This window comes from Hakea prostrata, chromosome 2 (genome assembly GCF_041222555.1).
Source record: "Hakea prostrata isolate BN-2017 chromosome 2, UWA_Hpros_2, whole genome shotgun sequence".
NCBI classification, from domain to species: Eukaryota; Viridiplantae; Streptophyta; class Magnoliopsida; order Proteales; family Proteaceae; genus Hakea; species Hakea prostrata.
The window spans coordinates 32,138,894-32,153,734 of NC_142601.1; the positions used below are offsets into that span (position 1 = coordinate 32,138,894).

The window sequence follows — 14,841 nt, forward strand, 5'->3', positions numbered from 1 at the left end:
TTTTTAAAGGCTTTTGGTTGTCGTTGTTTTCCTATGCTTCGTCCATACAATTCTCATAAACTTCAGTATCGTTCTGCCCCTTGTATTTTTGTAGGTTATAGCTCTCAACATCATGGTTATCGTTGTTATAACCCTATGTCTCAAACTGTCATTGTTTCTCGGCATGTTGTTTTTGATGAATTACTTTTTCCTTTTCATCAAGATTTTTTGTCTTCCATGCCTCCTACATCATCTTCTTCTTCTTCCTTTCCTGCTGCTCCTTTTATTTCTCCATCCTCTTCCTCATCTTTATCTCTGCTTCTCGGATCACACTCTCATATGCCTCGCTTTCAACTTAGCCTCTGAGTCACAGGAAGCATCTCCATGGCCTCATAGATCTGCAAGTACAGCTGCTACCGGTTCTGCTATCAGAGAAATTCACACATCAAATGGGCCTCTTGTTTCTTCAGAAATTGATGCAATTCAACCTGTATTTGGACATTCTAATTGTAATGAACTTAGAACTGGATTTGATAATTCTACAAGTCATGTAATAAGGCCCACTATGGCCCAAACTGTTGCTGATGTTACTATGGCCCATAGAACTGGATTTGATAATTCTCCAAGTCATGTAATAAGGCCCACTATGGCCCAAACTGTTGCTGATGTTCCTAAAGGCCCATTGACCAAACTTGTTACTATGGCTCCTCTTGTGACTGATGCTACTCAGGCCTCCTTGGATTTTGTTCATGCACCTACTGGATCCTCTTCTCAATGTCACCCTATGGTGACCCGCTCTCGAGATGGCACTCGAATTCCAAAGGTGCCTTTTAATATGTTTGCTACCAAACATCCTTTTCCCTTAGCTTTAATGGCTGCTGGGCCTTCTACTTTGGAGCCCACCTGTTATTCACAAGCAGTCAAGTATCAAGAGTGGCGCACTGCTATGGATGCTGAGTTTAACGCTCTAATTGTTAATCATACCTGGGTTTTGACTCCTCCACTGCCTGATGGTCATGTTGTGGGTTGCAAATGGTTATTTCGAATTAAAAGAAAATCTGATGGGTCTGTTGAACGTTATAAGGCCCGCTTAGTGGCAAAAGGATTTACTCAAGAATATGGGCTTGACTATGGTGAGACCTTTAGCCCGGTAGTAAAACCTACCACTATTCGAATTCTCCTCTCTCTTGCCGTATCTCGTGGTTGGCATATTCGCCAATTGGATGTTAATAATGCTTTCTTACATGGGACCTTAGATGAGGATGTATATATGATGCAACCGCCAGGATATGTTGATCAACGCCATTCCTCTTTTGTGTGTAAACTTCAACGTTCTCTCTATGGGTTGAAACAAGCTCCCCGTGCTTGGTTTCAAAGACTTAGCACTCACCTTTTACAACTGGGTTTTCATGGATCCAAAACAGATTCCTCGTTGTTTATGATTCATGATCACTTTGGCCCTCTCTACATCTTGGTTTATGTTGATGATATTCTTTTACTTGGCCCGTCTACCACAAGCATTGATTCGCTTATGACTTCTCTGTCTGCTGAATTTGCCTTAAAGGATCTTGGTCCTGCTCGATTTTTTCTTGGAGTTGAGCTTATTCCTTTGACTAATGGGCTTCTTCTTTCACAACAAAGATACATTAGCAATCTTCTTCTCAAGGCTGGGATGACTAATGCTAAGCCTCTTTCGACACCAATGGCAACCAATCCACCTCTCACCAAGACCGGTGGTAAACCCTTTGGAGATCCTTTGTTATATCGTAGTCTTGTTGGCGCTCTTCAATATATTACTCTCACTCGTCCGGATCTCTCCTTTAGCATCAACAAGTTGTGTCAATTTTTAGCTTCACCAACTGATGAGCATTGGGTGGCCCTAAAGCGTCTTTTACGATATCTTAAAGGTACCATTTTATATGGTTTACATTTAACTCCATCTCCCACATGCACCCTGGAGGCTTACTCTGATGCTAATTGGGCTGGTTGCCCAGATGATCGCAAGTCCACTGGTGGGTATCTAGTATATCTTGGAGATAATTTGATTTCTTGGCAGTCCCGTAAGCAATGCACTGTTGCACGCTCTAGCACCGAGAGTGAATATCGTGCTATTGCAATGGCAGCCACTGAACTTACCTGGGTTCAATCCCTTCTATGTGAGATCGGCGTAGACCTCTCCTCTCCCACTTTATGGTGTGATAATATCGAGGCCACTTATCTTTCTGCCAACCCAATCTTTCATGCTCGTACAAAGCATATCGAGATTGACTTTCATTTTGTTCGTGATCGGGTTGCCGAAGGGGAGTTACTTGTTCGTTTTCTCTCCACTACAGATCAACATGCCGATATTCTTACAAAGAGTTTAGGAACCTCTCGTTTTCAGTTTTTGCGCTCCAAACTCAAGCTCCTATGTGTACCCTTGACTTTGCGGGAGGGTGTTAGAGAAATTCCTCATATACCCTCTTAGTATTGTAAAATGCCTTTTGTATCCTCTTAGTTGTATCTTATATATTCTTAATAAAACGTCTCTGATAGAAACAGAGAGATTCATTCTCTCACACACAGTTATGCTAAAAGAACTAAACTTGAAACCCATTAACATCTGACTTTACATGCATACCCAGTCGCCTTTAGTGAAATTCCCACCATAAGACTTTAATTTCAAACATTTAAAACAAAAACAGAAAACACCATTAATGGCAGGAGAATAGACAAACATATTTTCACTTGAGGAAGGATTTCTGGGTAGTACATTATAATGTTTTGACACAGTTATGCTAAAAGAACTAAACTTGAAACCCATTAACATCTGACTTTACATGCATACCCAGTCGCCTTTAGTGAAATTCCCACCATAAGACTTTTATTTCAAACATTTAAAACAAAAACAGAAAACAACATTAATGGCAGGAGAATAAACAAACATATTTTTACTTTGGGGAAGGATTTCTGGGTAGTACATTATAATGTTTTGACACAGTCATGCTAAAACAACTAAACTTGAAACCCATTAACATCTGACTTTACATGCATACCCAGTCGCCTTTAGTGAAATTCCCACCATAAGACTTTAATTTCAAACATTTAAAACAAAAACAGAAAACACCATTAATGGCAGGAGAATAGACAAACATATTTTCACTTTGGGGAAGGATTTCTGGGGTGTACATTATAATGTTTTGACACAGTTACAACTAGACTTGAAACAACTATTTTGAAGTCTCAGTGAGTTAATGTTATCGTGTACTTTCAACTTCCAGTAGGACCTCATTGCGCCGCATAAATGGAAGTGTAAATGGTGGATTGTACTGCAATCATATTCATATGAAGTGGATGAAAAATTAAAATACTCCTCTTAAGAAATACATAAATTGCCTAAAACCTCAAGTTGTTTCAAAGACTTACTTGTGCAACTTCCACTGCTGCATTGCTTTTTACTTGAAACTGAGAATCATTCCTTAGAGCATTCCGAAGCTCTGATTCCTTCACTTTAACCAATTCATCTGTTACAAAACCTTATTCAAAAACACAAACATATCAGATGCAATATATATCGTAAGATTACAAGCATGTACAAATGAGTTGAGTGCAGACATGATTTATCCTACCTGGGTTTTAGTCTTGTCTTATTTGAGCCCCTGGTAGTCTAGCAGAGGATTTACATTTATATTCACTATTAGTCATGGTATTGTTTTTACAATTAGTAGGTGATGAGAATTGAAGACCCGTTTGACAACCCACCAGAAAACAATTTATGGTGTTTTGCTTCAAGAAACAAAAAAATAGGTCGAAGACCATTTGATAAAACCATTTTGTTTTGCATGATTTTTGCAACATAAATTGAAATTTATGTAAATTCTACTTCAAGAAGCACTTTCAAATAGTTGTTGCATCTGTTTCTTGAAGCAAAAACTAGGTGTCAGTTGGGTTAAAGTGAATCAGTTTTTGGACTGGGTAATTATGGAATTAGGCACTCCTCTGAATATAACAATCCTGCTAAAATCCTCCCAATACTCTAATAGAACTCTTCCATCCATGGCAGGAGGACATTATTATCCCAGAGGAAGTATGTTTCAGATTATTATAAAAAGTGGGAATGTTGGGGTGTAAAGCAATTGATACCCCTATTGAGGGTAGAGCTAAACTTAAGGAGAAAGAGGGAGAACCAGTAGACAAAAGAAGATATCAAAGGTTGGTAGGAAAGCTTATTTACTTATCCCACACCAGACCAAACATTGCTTATGCCGTAGGAATAGTAAGCCAGTTCATGCATGATCCATATTCAACTTATATGAGGTTGTTACTAGAATACTACAATACTTGAAGGAAACTCCTGGAAAAAGAATACTTTTGTCACCCATTGATAATCTAAGGATAGAAGCCTGCACTGATGCAGAATGGGCTAGATCTCCTGACAGAAAGTCAATTTCATGTTTCTGTACCTTTTGTAGAGGTAATCTAGTTACTTTGAGGAGTAAGAAATAGAATGTGGTAGCTTTATCCAGTACTCACCAAATTAACAAATTGTCTTTTTCCTTACATCTTAAACAGCGGTTAACAGATCTTCTGTTCTTTGGTACGATGTTCTTCTTGTTGTTTTTGTCGATCTTCTATTTTAATGTCTGTTGGTTTTGTCAATGTTATATAGTTTATATATGATCTTGTTCCACATTCTTCTTCTTTCTCTTAGGTTGCGTTTGTTTGCAAAGGTGGGGTGGGGAAAAAAAAAACATGTGGGCCCCATGTGTAGTGGGGTGAGTGAGAAGAAAAGGAAAGGAAAGGGTTTTGTGGAAAAGTGATAGTGGTGGGTCCCACTTTTTACTTTTCCCAACTTTCCCACAAAGTCCCACCAAATATGTGGGGTTTTAAAATGGCTTGGGGTGGGAAAGTTGAGCTGCCACATCAGCAAACAAGTTTCCTTGAATCAAGGAAACTTGTCTCTTACTTTCCCACCCCAAGCAACCAAACAATCTACCATTTTGGGATTTAAGGGAAAAGTAAGAAATCTGCACTATTTTCAAGAATTTTTCCACCCCACCTTTATTCCAGCAAACAAACGCAGCCTTATATGTTCTTAGATCAGCGTTTTGTATCTGGCATTATTGCAAACCTTACCTATGAGTGAACAAATACAATACTGCAAAAACTGGAAGACAGAGTAGAGGACCACATTGCATAATCAAAATACTAAACCAAATCATGAGCCACCGTACCTCATGACATCTACCTCTCTTTCTATCAGCTTTCCTCTTCTTGGGCAGCAGCCTTTCTCATGAAAGATTGGGCAAGGATCGATTCTTAAAGATTTAAAAGAAACTTTAATGAGCTATCCGAATGTAATTATGATTTATTAAGGGGTTCTCAGTCATACATTCCATCTATACTATAATTTGTTGTCATGGCTTCTCTCACCCTTTTTTTTGCCTAATCATTCAACTACTCAGTATAAACTGAATAATACATTTGATACTGGTTGAAAAGACTTGCAGTAGTCAGTGCTAACACACAGATTATGCAGGCCTCCCATGAAAGATTTCTTAAGCAGGAGACAACCAAAGTCAGTAAGATCAGATTCAGATACCCTCTAAAATGACGTAACGATCAAATCTGGCCAGAAGACAAACTGAGTGAATCTATGTCAAGGACCCAGCATCAAGCAAGACATGCCAATTGTTCTGTTGAGCCAGCGGCATTTATTGGTAAGAATACTTGGCTCCAGTGACCCTGGGCTGTACTAGGAACACGAAAAGCCCAACTGTGGAATCCTTCTTCCTCCTAGTTGGAGATTTGTTTTTTCAGCTCCATGGAGCAGAGTTACAATGTAGGCCACTTAAACCAAGACTGTAAATCTTTGCACCTTTTTCTTTTGCACTCTGAGACATCCAGTTCACGGACAGGCTCTCATAGTCAAACATTGTCGGCAACTTCTTGTTCATCTGGAAAGGGTATTAATTCTGCAAAGAATTTAAAAGCAGAACCTCTACTCACAGTGGATACAAGGCCATGTTCATTCTCAGGGATTTTCAAACAATCCATTATCCTAAAAGAGAACTAGTATCAGATATAGCTTCTCTCCAGAAAATAAAAAAGTAAAACAATATCACCAGACTTGAGAGAGAATAGGTGTAGTAAAGGTCAAAGGACATCACAAGGATGGCAATAATGCCCACACAACATGGGAAAGTTTGATGGTCGGATCCAGATTTGGAGTAGGTATTGATCTGGTGACAGTAAACCCCAAAAAGCAGAGGGCTATGGGTTGTGGGTCCTCTTAAGAGCTAGCAGGTATAGGGGGCAGGTCTCAAGTCCTTATGAGGAGGAATCAGAGTGAGGGAGGAGATTCCCATCTAATGGGCCCCAACACAGGGCCGAGCTTCATTAACACATTCTACAGATCATGATCTTTAGGTTCTTTGTAATAATCCAACACTATCTAGGAGGATGGACCATAAGCAAAAGAAGCTGAAGCACTTGTGGGGGAGTGTGAAGGAGAAAATAGGGATGGCTTTCTCCAAATGAGCATTACACCATAGTATTCCAGCACATATAGACCACGGGCCTTACTACGGGGATATGATTAAGGAGATATGCAAGGTTGGGAGTGGAATACAAAGGCCACCCCACATGAGATATACAAAATATACCTACCTAGGCATAAACAGGAACTGAATTACTACATTGAGGGATTGAAGCCTATGTGGGCTCATTATAGTGACTGTGATAGCTGATGGTTGGATTAGTCCCTCTAGACAGTCCATCATCAGTTTTATGTTGAACTGTGATGGAAGGATAGTGTTCTTCAAGTCAATGGATGCATCCAATGAGAATAAGGATGCAAAATACATCTCTATATTGTTAAAGCAAGTGGTGAGGGGGGTTAAATAGGAGAATTTGGTCTAGATTGTGATTGATAACGGCTCCAACTACAACAAAGCTAGGTTGAAGATGATGGAGAACTCCAAGTATAAAAACATGCTTCTACTACTAGTACTAATTTTAAATACATATTACATTTACATTCATACTTGATATTGATGGTTCATTACTAATTTGGACATTCTTACCTGGACACATATAAGCTTTTTTGGACACCATGTGCTGCTCATTGCATTGACCTCATGCTAAAGGACATGAGTCACATCAAGCTTGTGAAGAAGACCTTGGAGCAAGCCTAACATGTCAGCACCTTCATCAATAATCATACTTATGCACTAAAGATGATGAGGGACCGGTGTCAAGGTGAGTTGGTTAAGCTAGGCATAACTAGATTTGTAAACAATCGGATTGCACTTCAAAGCTTTGAGAGTAAAAAGGAAGGCATAAGGATTATGTTTGCATCAGAGCAATAGTTTAATTGGGAGGGTTCCTCAACCACAAGAGTGAGGAGAGCACAGAATATCATACTCAATGAAACCTTTTGGACTAATGTGAGGATTGCTATGAAGATGCTTGATCCATGGTGCATGTTTTGAGGATGGTAGATCAGCACAAAAGACCTACTCTACTACACATATGAGCTGTAGTAGATAAGATGAAGCAACACGTTGCTCAGATCTACCCACAGGGCCACAAGAAAATCGTAGACATCATCCAAAATAGATGGGAGAAGCAGTTGTAGCATCCACTACATAAGGCTGGTGAGTTATTAAGTCTAATGGTGGATATAGTTTTCATTTTATTATCACACTATTCCCTCCTAGTCTTGCTTTTTGTTACACAACTTACTATTTAAATCCCAAGTACCACTATAACGACATACTTGAGATGAGGCAAGATTTGTTAGATGTTGTCCAAACTGTAGCAGAGAGGATGGAACCGGATCCATCTAAATAGGCAATCATCATTACAAAGGAGAGATGGTGATTTTATAGGTGAGATTGTGATTTTATAATTCACAATTTATAGTTCCATACTAAGTTATTAAGTATTAACCTAGATATTGTTTTTACTTTATATTAGATGAAGGCATTTAGGGATGTTGCTGGGAGTTTTAGTCGCTCTGTGGGCATATCGGGACGGGAATCCACCCTCGGGGATAAGTTAATTTATTATACATTTAATTATATATTGGGATAATTACTGTTGCCCCCCTGTAGTTTGATTTTATTACTAATAAAACCCTGTTCTTTATGAAATTACTGTTGCCCCCCTTCCTTATAATGGTATTAAGTAGTCATTAAGTTTAAATATGTAATGTCTAATTTGCCCTTTATTAAAATTAAGAAATCAAAAGAAGATGATATCCCATCTATAAAAACTAGATTAAATGTCAATTTTACCCTAAACTTCATTTATTTTGAATTAAAGAAATGAACAAAATCCAAATCCAATTTGGTTTCCCACCTTCACTTAACTTCATTTATTTTGAAAATATTTTAGGTGATATTCAGTTTCCAATTTGAGTTGAATTTGATTTTTCTTCCTCTTTGGTTTCTATTTAAGTTTTATTCAATCATTATTTATTTATTTGGGTTTTTTTTTTTTTTTTTTGAGAATAAAATGGATTATAGTTACTTTTTTATCCACAGTTAATTAAGGGTAGTACTGTAACTTGACAAAAGGTTAAATAAATAAAGAAATAAGTATAAGGGTATTTTGGGGGTTTTGATAAAATATAAAGATGCCACATCATCAGTAAACTAACAGAACTTAATGGTAGGGGGCAATAGTAATTGTAGACAAAGTTAAAGGTTAAATTAGTAATTTTGAAAAGTATAGGGGATACATTAGTAATAAAATCAAAGTACAGGGGGCCAATAGTAATTATCCCTTATATATTTTATCTTTCAATTACTTACTTAAGACTTCGAGTCTATATTTGTTGCGGCTGAATGGTGGTTGCAATATGGCCATAACTCACCCCACTTAAGTGTGATTGCATGTAGAGTGCTCTCCCATTCTCCACCACTGGGTGTGAGCAGAATTAGAGCACCTTCAGCCTCATCCACTCAAAGAGGTGCACCCGAATGAGTGTGAAGCGTCTAGAGGACCTTGTCTACATACACTATAATATGAGATTGCGGGAGGATCATATTAGATTAAGGGATAGGCAGAGAGACTAACATAATTAAGTTGACTAACATATTTGAGAATGATGATGATGATAACCCATTATTTGAGTGGATCATGGATGGTGGAGAGCCGTTGCTAAATGAGGAGAGAGATCGTCCCACTAGATATATTGCAGAGTAGATGGGGGCTGATGTGGGTGACTTCTTGGCCCATAAGGGGAGTGCACATGCAGCATCCACCTATCCCTTGTGCCACACCTTGCATCCACCTAGAGTGAGGATTTGATTGTGTGGTTAGACATCGAGGACGATGCAATTTAGGAATCCCCCTACTCTAATATGATGATGATGATGATGATGATGATGATGATGATGATGATGATGATGATGATAGAAGGGATGGAGGGGATGATTACAATGTTGGTGGAGGGGATGATAACAATGTTGGACCTCATCATCAGGATTCGGCTGATCCTAGGGAGAGACCACCATCACTACCAATTGAGAGTCAGGTATAGGGAGGACGACCACCGAGATTCATAAATGAGAGTCGGTTCACTCATGCGACACAAGATTCGGACTATAGTGGAGCTGCATCTCGAGGTTGTACTACTTCGACATATACCAAGGAAGGGAAGGGAAAACATCACGAATATGAATCATCACATGGGTTTTATCATTTGATTGATTCGGGGAGCTAGGTGCACTCTATGGGATCCATAAGCTTAGATGATTCTAGAGCCTCCATCTCTAGAGGATCAGAATGGTATAGACTCACCAATTCCCAGTCACATGATAGTGCTATTAAGAGTGTTGGTTCTAGTTCTAGTTTGGTTCCAGTTCCAATTATGAACCTTATGGTTATGGATCTTAAGGTATCCCCTCCCAGCTATCAAAGTCAGACACTAGTGGGACCTTATCCTTATGGTTAAGCTCAATACGGTGTCCCTTTCGACTACCAACACTAGGATTCTTCAAGGTCGTGTACATTTGTGGATCAAATCTTCGACATTCAACCACCACCACCAGCCCCTCCAACAGTATTTCTTCATTCAAACTTCCCACCATTAGGGCTTCCTAGCCATGTGGATGAGACGACGTATAGAGCTGAGTTGTTAACTGCCTCAACAACCATTTGGTCTATATGTCATGAGATATGTATTGTGCTTGGTATAAGGAGTAGACTTTACAAGGACACGTGTATTAAACGATAACAGTCTATCACTTTTGTTCATTTGTTGTCTATTTGTCTATTAGTCTATGTACTTGTATTTCTTGGAACTTTGTAACTTGTAAGTTTTAATTTCTAACTTGAGTAACTTCTAACCATTACCGTGCTATGTCACTGTAATACAATTGGTACTTATAAATTATTGTCATATGGTAACATATACTTGAATGTTAGCTTTTTAGTGGTTTTTTGGGTAAAATAGTAATTCCATTGTGTTTAGTATGCTTTAAATAGGTACGAGACAAGAATCCAAACCATTTGGAGGTTAAGGAAAAAGTACCAGGTTTCAACCAAAATTTTCTCCATGCCCAAGAGCGAGAGGGTGAAACCAGTGATAGAGCCATAAGGTAACACCAGCATACGGTTCATGGCAAACCGAGGGGCACTCCCAACATGAGAGAGGACTCGAGGGACTCGAGGGAAGGTCTGGTGGAATGTAAATAGGGTTGTGAAGGTGCTACCAACACAAGAAGGGACTTGAGGGATAATGGCCCCTGGCCTTAAGTAGCACATTAAGTAGATGTACTATGCATAGCTAGGTAATTTACTTGACAAGCATCGGTCTTAAACCATTGGTCGAGCTTTTACTTTTCGAGAGAAGGGAGACAGAATGGACCAGAAACCCAATTACCCGATAGTGATGAATAACAGAATGGAGACCTAATCCCTACAGAATTGATCAGAGACCCAATTACCCAATTGTGATGAATAACAGAATGGAGACCTAATCCCTTACCCCCAGCCACGGAAATGATGAGATGATACCCACCCAAGGAGCTAGTTCCTACTTAAAGCATGTTAATTAGTTAGCAATCTGTATACTTATTCATATAAATTGGATGCTATATTAAGAATAATTACCATGTGCCTTTTGATGTGTGTTTCCCTTCACGAGTTCGGTGGAACTCATCCCTATAGAACTCCCTTCTTTTAGATGATGGTACATGATCCAAGTTGTCTGTGAGCAAGAGATGCTATCAAGTGATGTTCCTGTTCGGAGGTTACCGAGACTATCAATGCAGGGCACAATCCAATGTTTGCTTGTTATGCATGTGCGTATGGCTCGTATGTGGATCCATAGAGCAGGGTCATAGATGAGTCTTCTTGAAACAGTAGAAGCTTTATAAATTTATTTATTTTGGAAATGGAACAATAAACTTGGATTAGTATAATTAAATTGTTAACATTTGAATTGGTTTAGACTTCGGATCTGCAATAAACTTTACCTTTCCTTAGAAATTTCTATTAGACTTTACTTCTCTTGTAATTCAATTTGTACCTGTGAATATGTATTGTGAGCTTACGATTGGTTATGGTACTGCATCGTTTGTCCAAGAGAAGGGGCCCCAACTAGGGCGGAGTGAAAATCCGCACACTCAGGTGAGTTTGACACCTTTCTTCCAGCTTCTAAGCATCATTTCCTCTCTTCAAACCATCCATTTGATCCTAACAATAACCCCATCTAACCTGCAAATCACCCTTCAGACATCACCCAAAAATCCACTAGACGCCAGTTTTCCTCAGCCTGCTACTCAACTGGAAGAGAACATAAGCTGCTATGTATGTCTGTCTAACCCTTTGTCCCCTTATTGATCAAATCCGTTCCTTCACAACAAACTCAGCCGCTAATAAACACCCTAATCTATCAAACTGCCCTATCCTATCAAGCTGAGCAACTTCCTTGTTTTCAGATCATTATTTTTGGGACTGTTAAAACGAAGGACTTCTAAGAGAGCATTTGTAGCTCAAGACAGTTTAGTTTTCACCCCATCAAACCAAACCAACAATAACTAATGAGCTATTTGACTGGCCAAACTTACTAACTTCCCAGAACTGCCTTTTTTACCGCTTCTGAATCATCCAGTCTTGTAAAACGCCATCAAGTTTGTCAGCTGATCAACTGGTTCAATACATAATCATAATTCTTATAACCATGACATTTACAATTTGGTTAAGAACTTCCAAAGTACAGCACATACCAAGAATCACGTTCCCACTGGACATTCATACCATTGCCCACTGCTTAACTTCCATATGAACAACATAAACACACAAGTTTAAGTGAAATGTCACAATATTACATATACTTATGATTGATTCCCATAAAGACAAAATTTATCCGAGACTTGGGAGGAAAAAAAAGGAAGGATGGTCAAGGAAATATTCAGGCATCTTCTAATGCACTTAAATTTTCAGGATACATGAAATATTAATGAGTCATGAAAAGGACAAACCTGGAAAAGCAACCACTGCAACAGTTTTCCTAGGGATCTCTTCAATTCTCACAGAAGGATCTTTTGGCAATGGCAAGTTGAAACCATACTTCGAGGGCATGACAAATGACATCTCCCACTCCTCTTTATCTCCCGCCTAAATGAAAATGTAAAGGAATCATCATGATTCCAAGTCAGGACAAATAATTTAAATCACAAAAGACATTGAAAACTATATTCATACTACCAGCATAAAATCCAAGGAAAACAGTTCGGACCAACAGTTGATGGTCCCATGAGAATGCTACTCAGACACTCACCCAAGTACAGAACCCCCCTCCACACATACACACAGAGACCGTGAAGATAACCCAAAATCGGCGTACTGTAAAAAGGTCAAGAAATTCACCGCTACAAATTGTAAGAAACAACAAACAAAATTCTCTACCATAAAGATGACCTCTAATTCTTGAATTATGTGAGTTCTGTACTAATTCACCAAACAACAGAACACAGGCACTGAATAAAAACGTCAACCTAGCCAAACAGGCAATAGTGGAAAGAAAAACCTTTGAATTTCATCTAATTGTATCCTCAGGTGGAGGTGCAATGCCAATGTCAGAAAATCTATCCATATTCTAGTCTAAACTAGTTCACACGTCTTTCGAAGGCTAGAGCCATCAATCAAGACCATAAATTACCTCTAGAGAGCAATCAAATTTAATAAATAAATAAATAATCCATGTCTTTCTTCGTTTTGAGAAAAGGACACATTGGTCCTTCAACAAGGAGATTGTCCATGGTCTAATCTTGTTGGTAGTGCATTAACTCCACAGTAAAGTTTCAGGTGGAGCTCCAAAGGTAGTGGCTCATCTAAGAGTATATATTGATGGGTGCCATTTTCATTTCTCCGCAATATCTTGGTGAAATGGTAAGGTTGCTCCATCATGACCAAGTGGTCACAAGTCCAAGCCTTTGGAAACAGCCTCTCCAGAAAGCAGGATACAGCTGCATACATTGTGACAGGATCCTTGTGCACAAGATACTCCACTATAAACTCTTAAAGGAGATTCTTCTCGGCAAGATTATATTCTGATACCAGGCACGAGCTGGGCAGATATGATACAGTTATCATATGCATACGAGAAACATCAGAATTTCTTTCACACATCGTACATGCTGAAACTAATTTTAGGAATTGATTCATGTATGAAAATTACCTTCCTCGTTACCACGGGTGTTGTCATTTCCATCTTCTCCCCGTTTGATTGAGCCATTCGAGTTAATACAGGAGTAGTCATTTCCATCCTTTCACTCACCGTATTCTGATAACGGTATCAGGTCTATAAGAGCTATATAAATCAAAACTACACATAATTAATTAAGCAGAATTCATGTACCTTCCCGAAAAGGTATTCAGCTAGCACATTGAATGACTGAGATGCACCATTGAAATCAAATCCACTCTTCCCAGGCATTGTTGCCACTGCTATAAAATAAGGCTGTTCACAACCATAGTTCCAAACAGGAATAAAGTCAATGAGGATTAGAAGCAAAACCAAAGAAATTGAAACTTCTGTCTTTTGGGGAGGTGGTGTAGGGGGAGGGGAGGACACTTAAGATGAAAATCTCAAATTGTAGTTCTTTTGGCATGCAATCCACCAATGGGTTGCATCCAAAGAAAACAGTTAAAAATTTATTCATCCACTCAAAACACAGACAAAAATTTCATATGGCTACTCTGTTATCACATTCAACTAATTACAGCAGAAAATTTGTGAGAGATCCCATTTACATTGACATAATGGCAGAGACATTCCACAGGCTCTTAATATATCAGACACCCTTGAATTTATGCTTAAATTACACCTTAATCTTGGTCTAGAGACTCAAATGGCTACTCTATCAGCACATTCAACTGAAAAAAGAAAAGGTGAAGTTTCAAAGACACCTCACTGGCATAATGGCAGAGATAACCCCATGTATTTCTGATACATCAGAAACCCACTGAATTTATGCTTAAGGTACACCTTAGTACACATTGTTAGGTGATCTTGGTTAAGTGATGATGTCATTGGATTAACTCTCTCTAAATGGAGAAACAGCCCTTACTACAAGTTGAAGATGCTTTAATTGCCCTTGTGCTGTAGTTAGCAGCAATAGCTGGCTTTCCAAGCTATCACTGACTGGTTAGGGCATTATTCTCACTTTATTCCAGTTAGTAGGCCTTTTAGCGTGGTTATTTTAACTATGTAATTCTGCCATGATTTGTTACTTGTTACTATTTTATAAATGAATCCCACGATTAGGAGACTAAGTGGCCTAGTCACAGGCCTTCTCTTAAACTTGTCATAGCTTCCTTCTTCTCCTGTTTCTTCTTTCTTCTCTAATCCTTGTCTGGTTACAA

The 14,841-nt window shown here is 38.8% G+C and overlaps 1 protein-coding gene across 3 annotated transcripts in view; it reads right to left on the bottom strand.

The window, feature by feature from the left end:
- Positions 1-1,971: 1,971 nt before the first annotated feature.
- LOC149024227 (SOUL heme-binding family protein) overlaps positions 1,972-14,841 on the bottom strand; it is a 47,890-nt gene continuing 35,020 nt past the window's right edge. For 2 of the 3 annotated variants that reach the window (XM_089144533.1, XM_089144532.1), the window contains exons 4-8: positions 13,835-13,936; positions 13,655-13,759; positions 12,456-12,591; positions 3,385-3,494; positions 1,982-3,287 (exon numbers count right to left, since the gene is read on the bottom strand). In XM_089144533.1, the coding sequence (XP_089000659.1) occupies positions 3,216-3,287; positions 3,385-3,494; positions 12,456-12,591; positions 13,655-13,759; positions 13,835-13,936 (525 nt within the window). In that variant the 3' untranslated portion in view covers positions 1,982-3,215. Of the gene's footprint in view, positions 3,288-3,384; positions 3,495-12,455; positions 12,592-13,654; positions 13,760-13,834; positions 13,937-14,841 lie in introns of all 3 variants that reach the window. The other variant, XM_089144534.1, reaches the window with a different exon arrangement.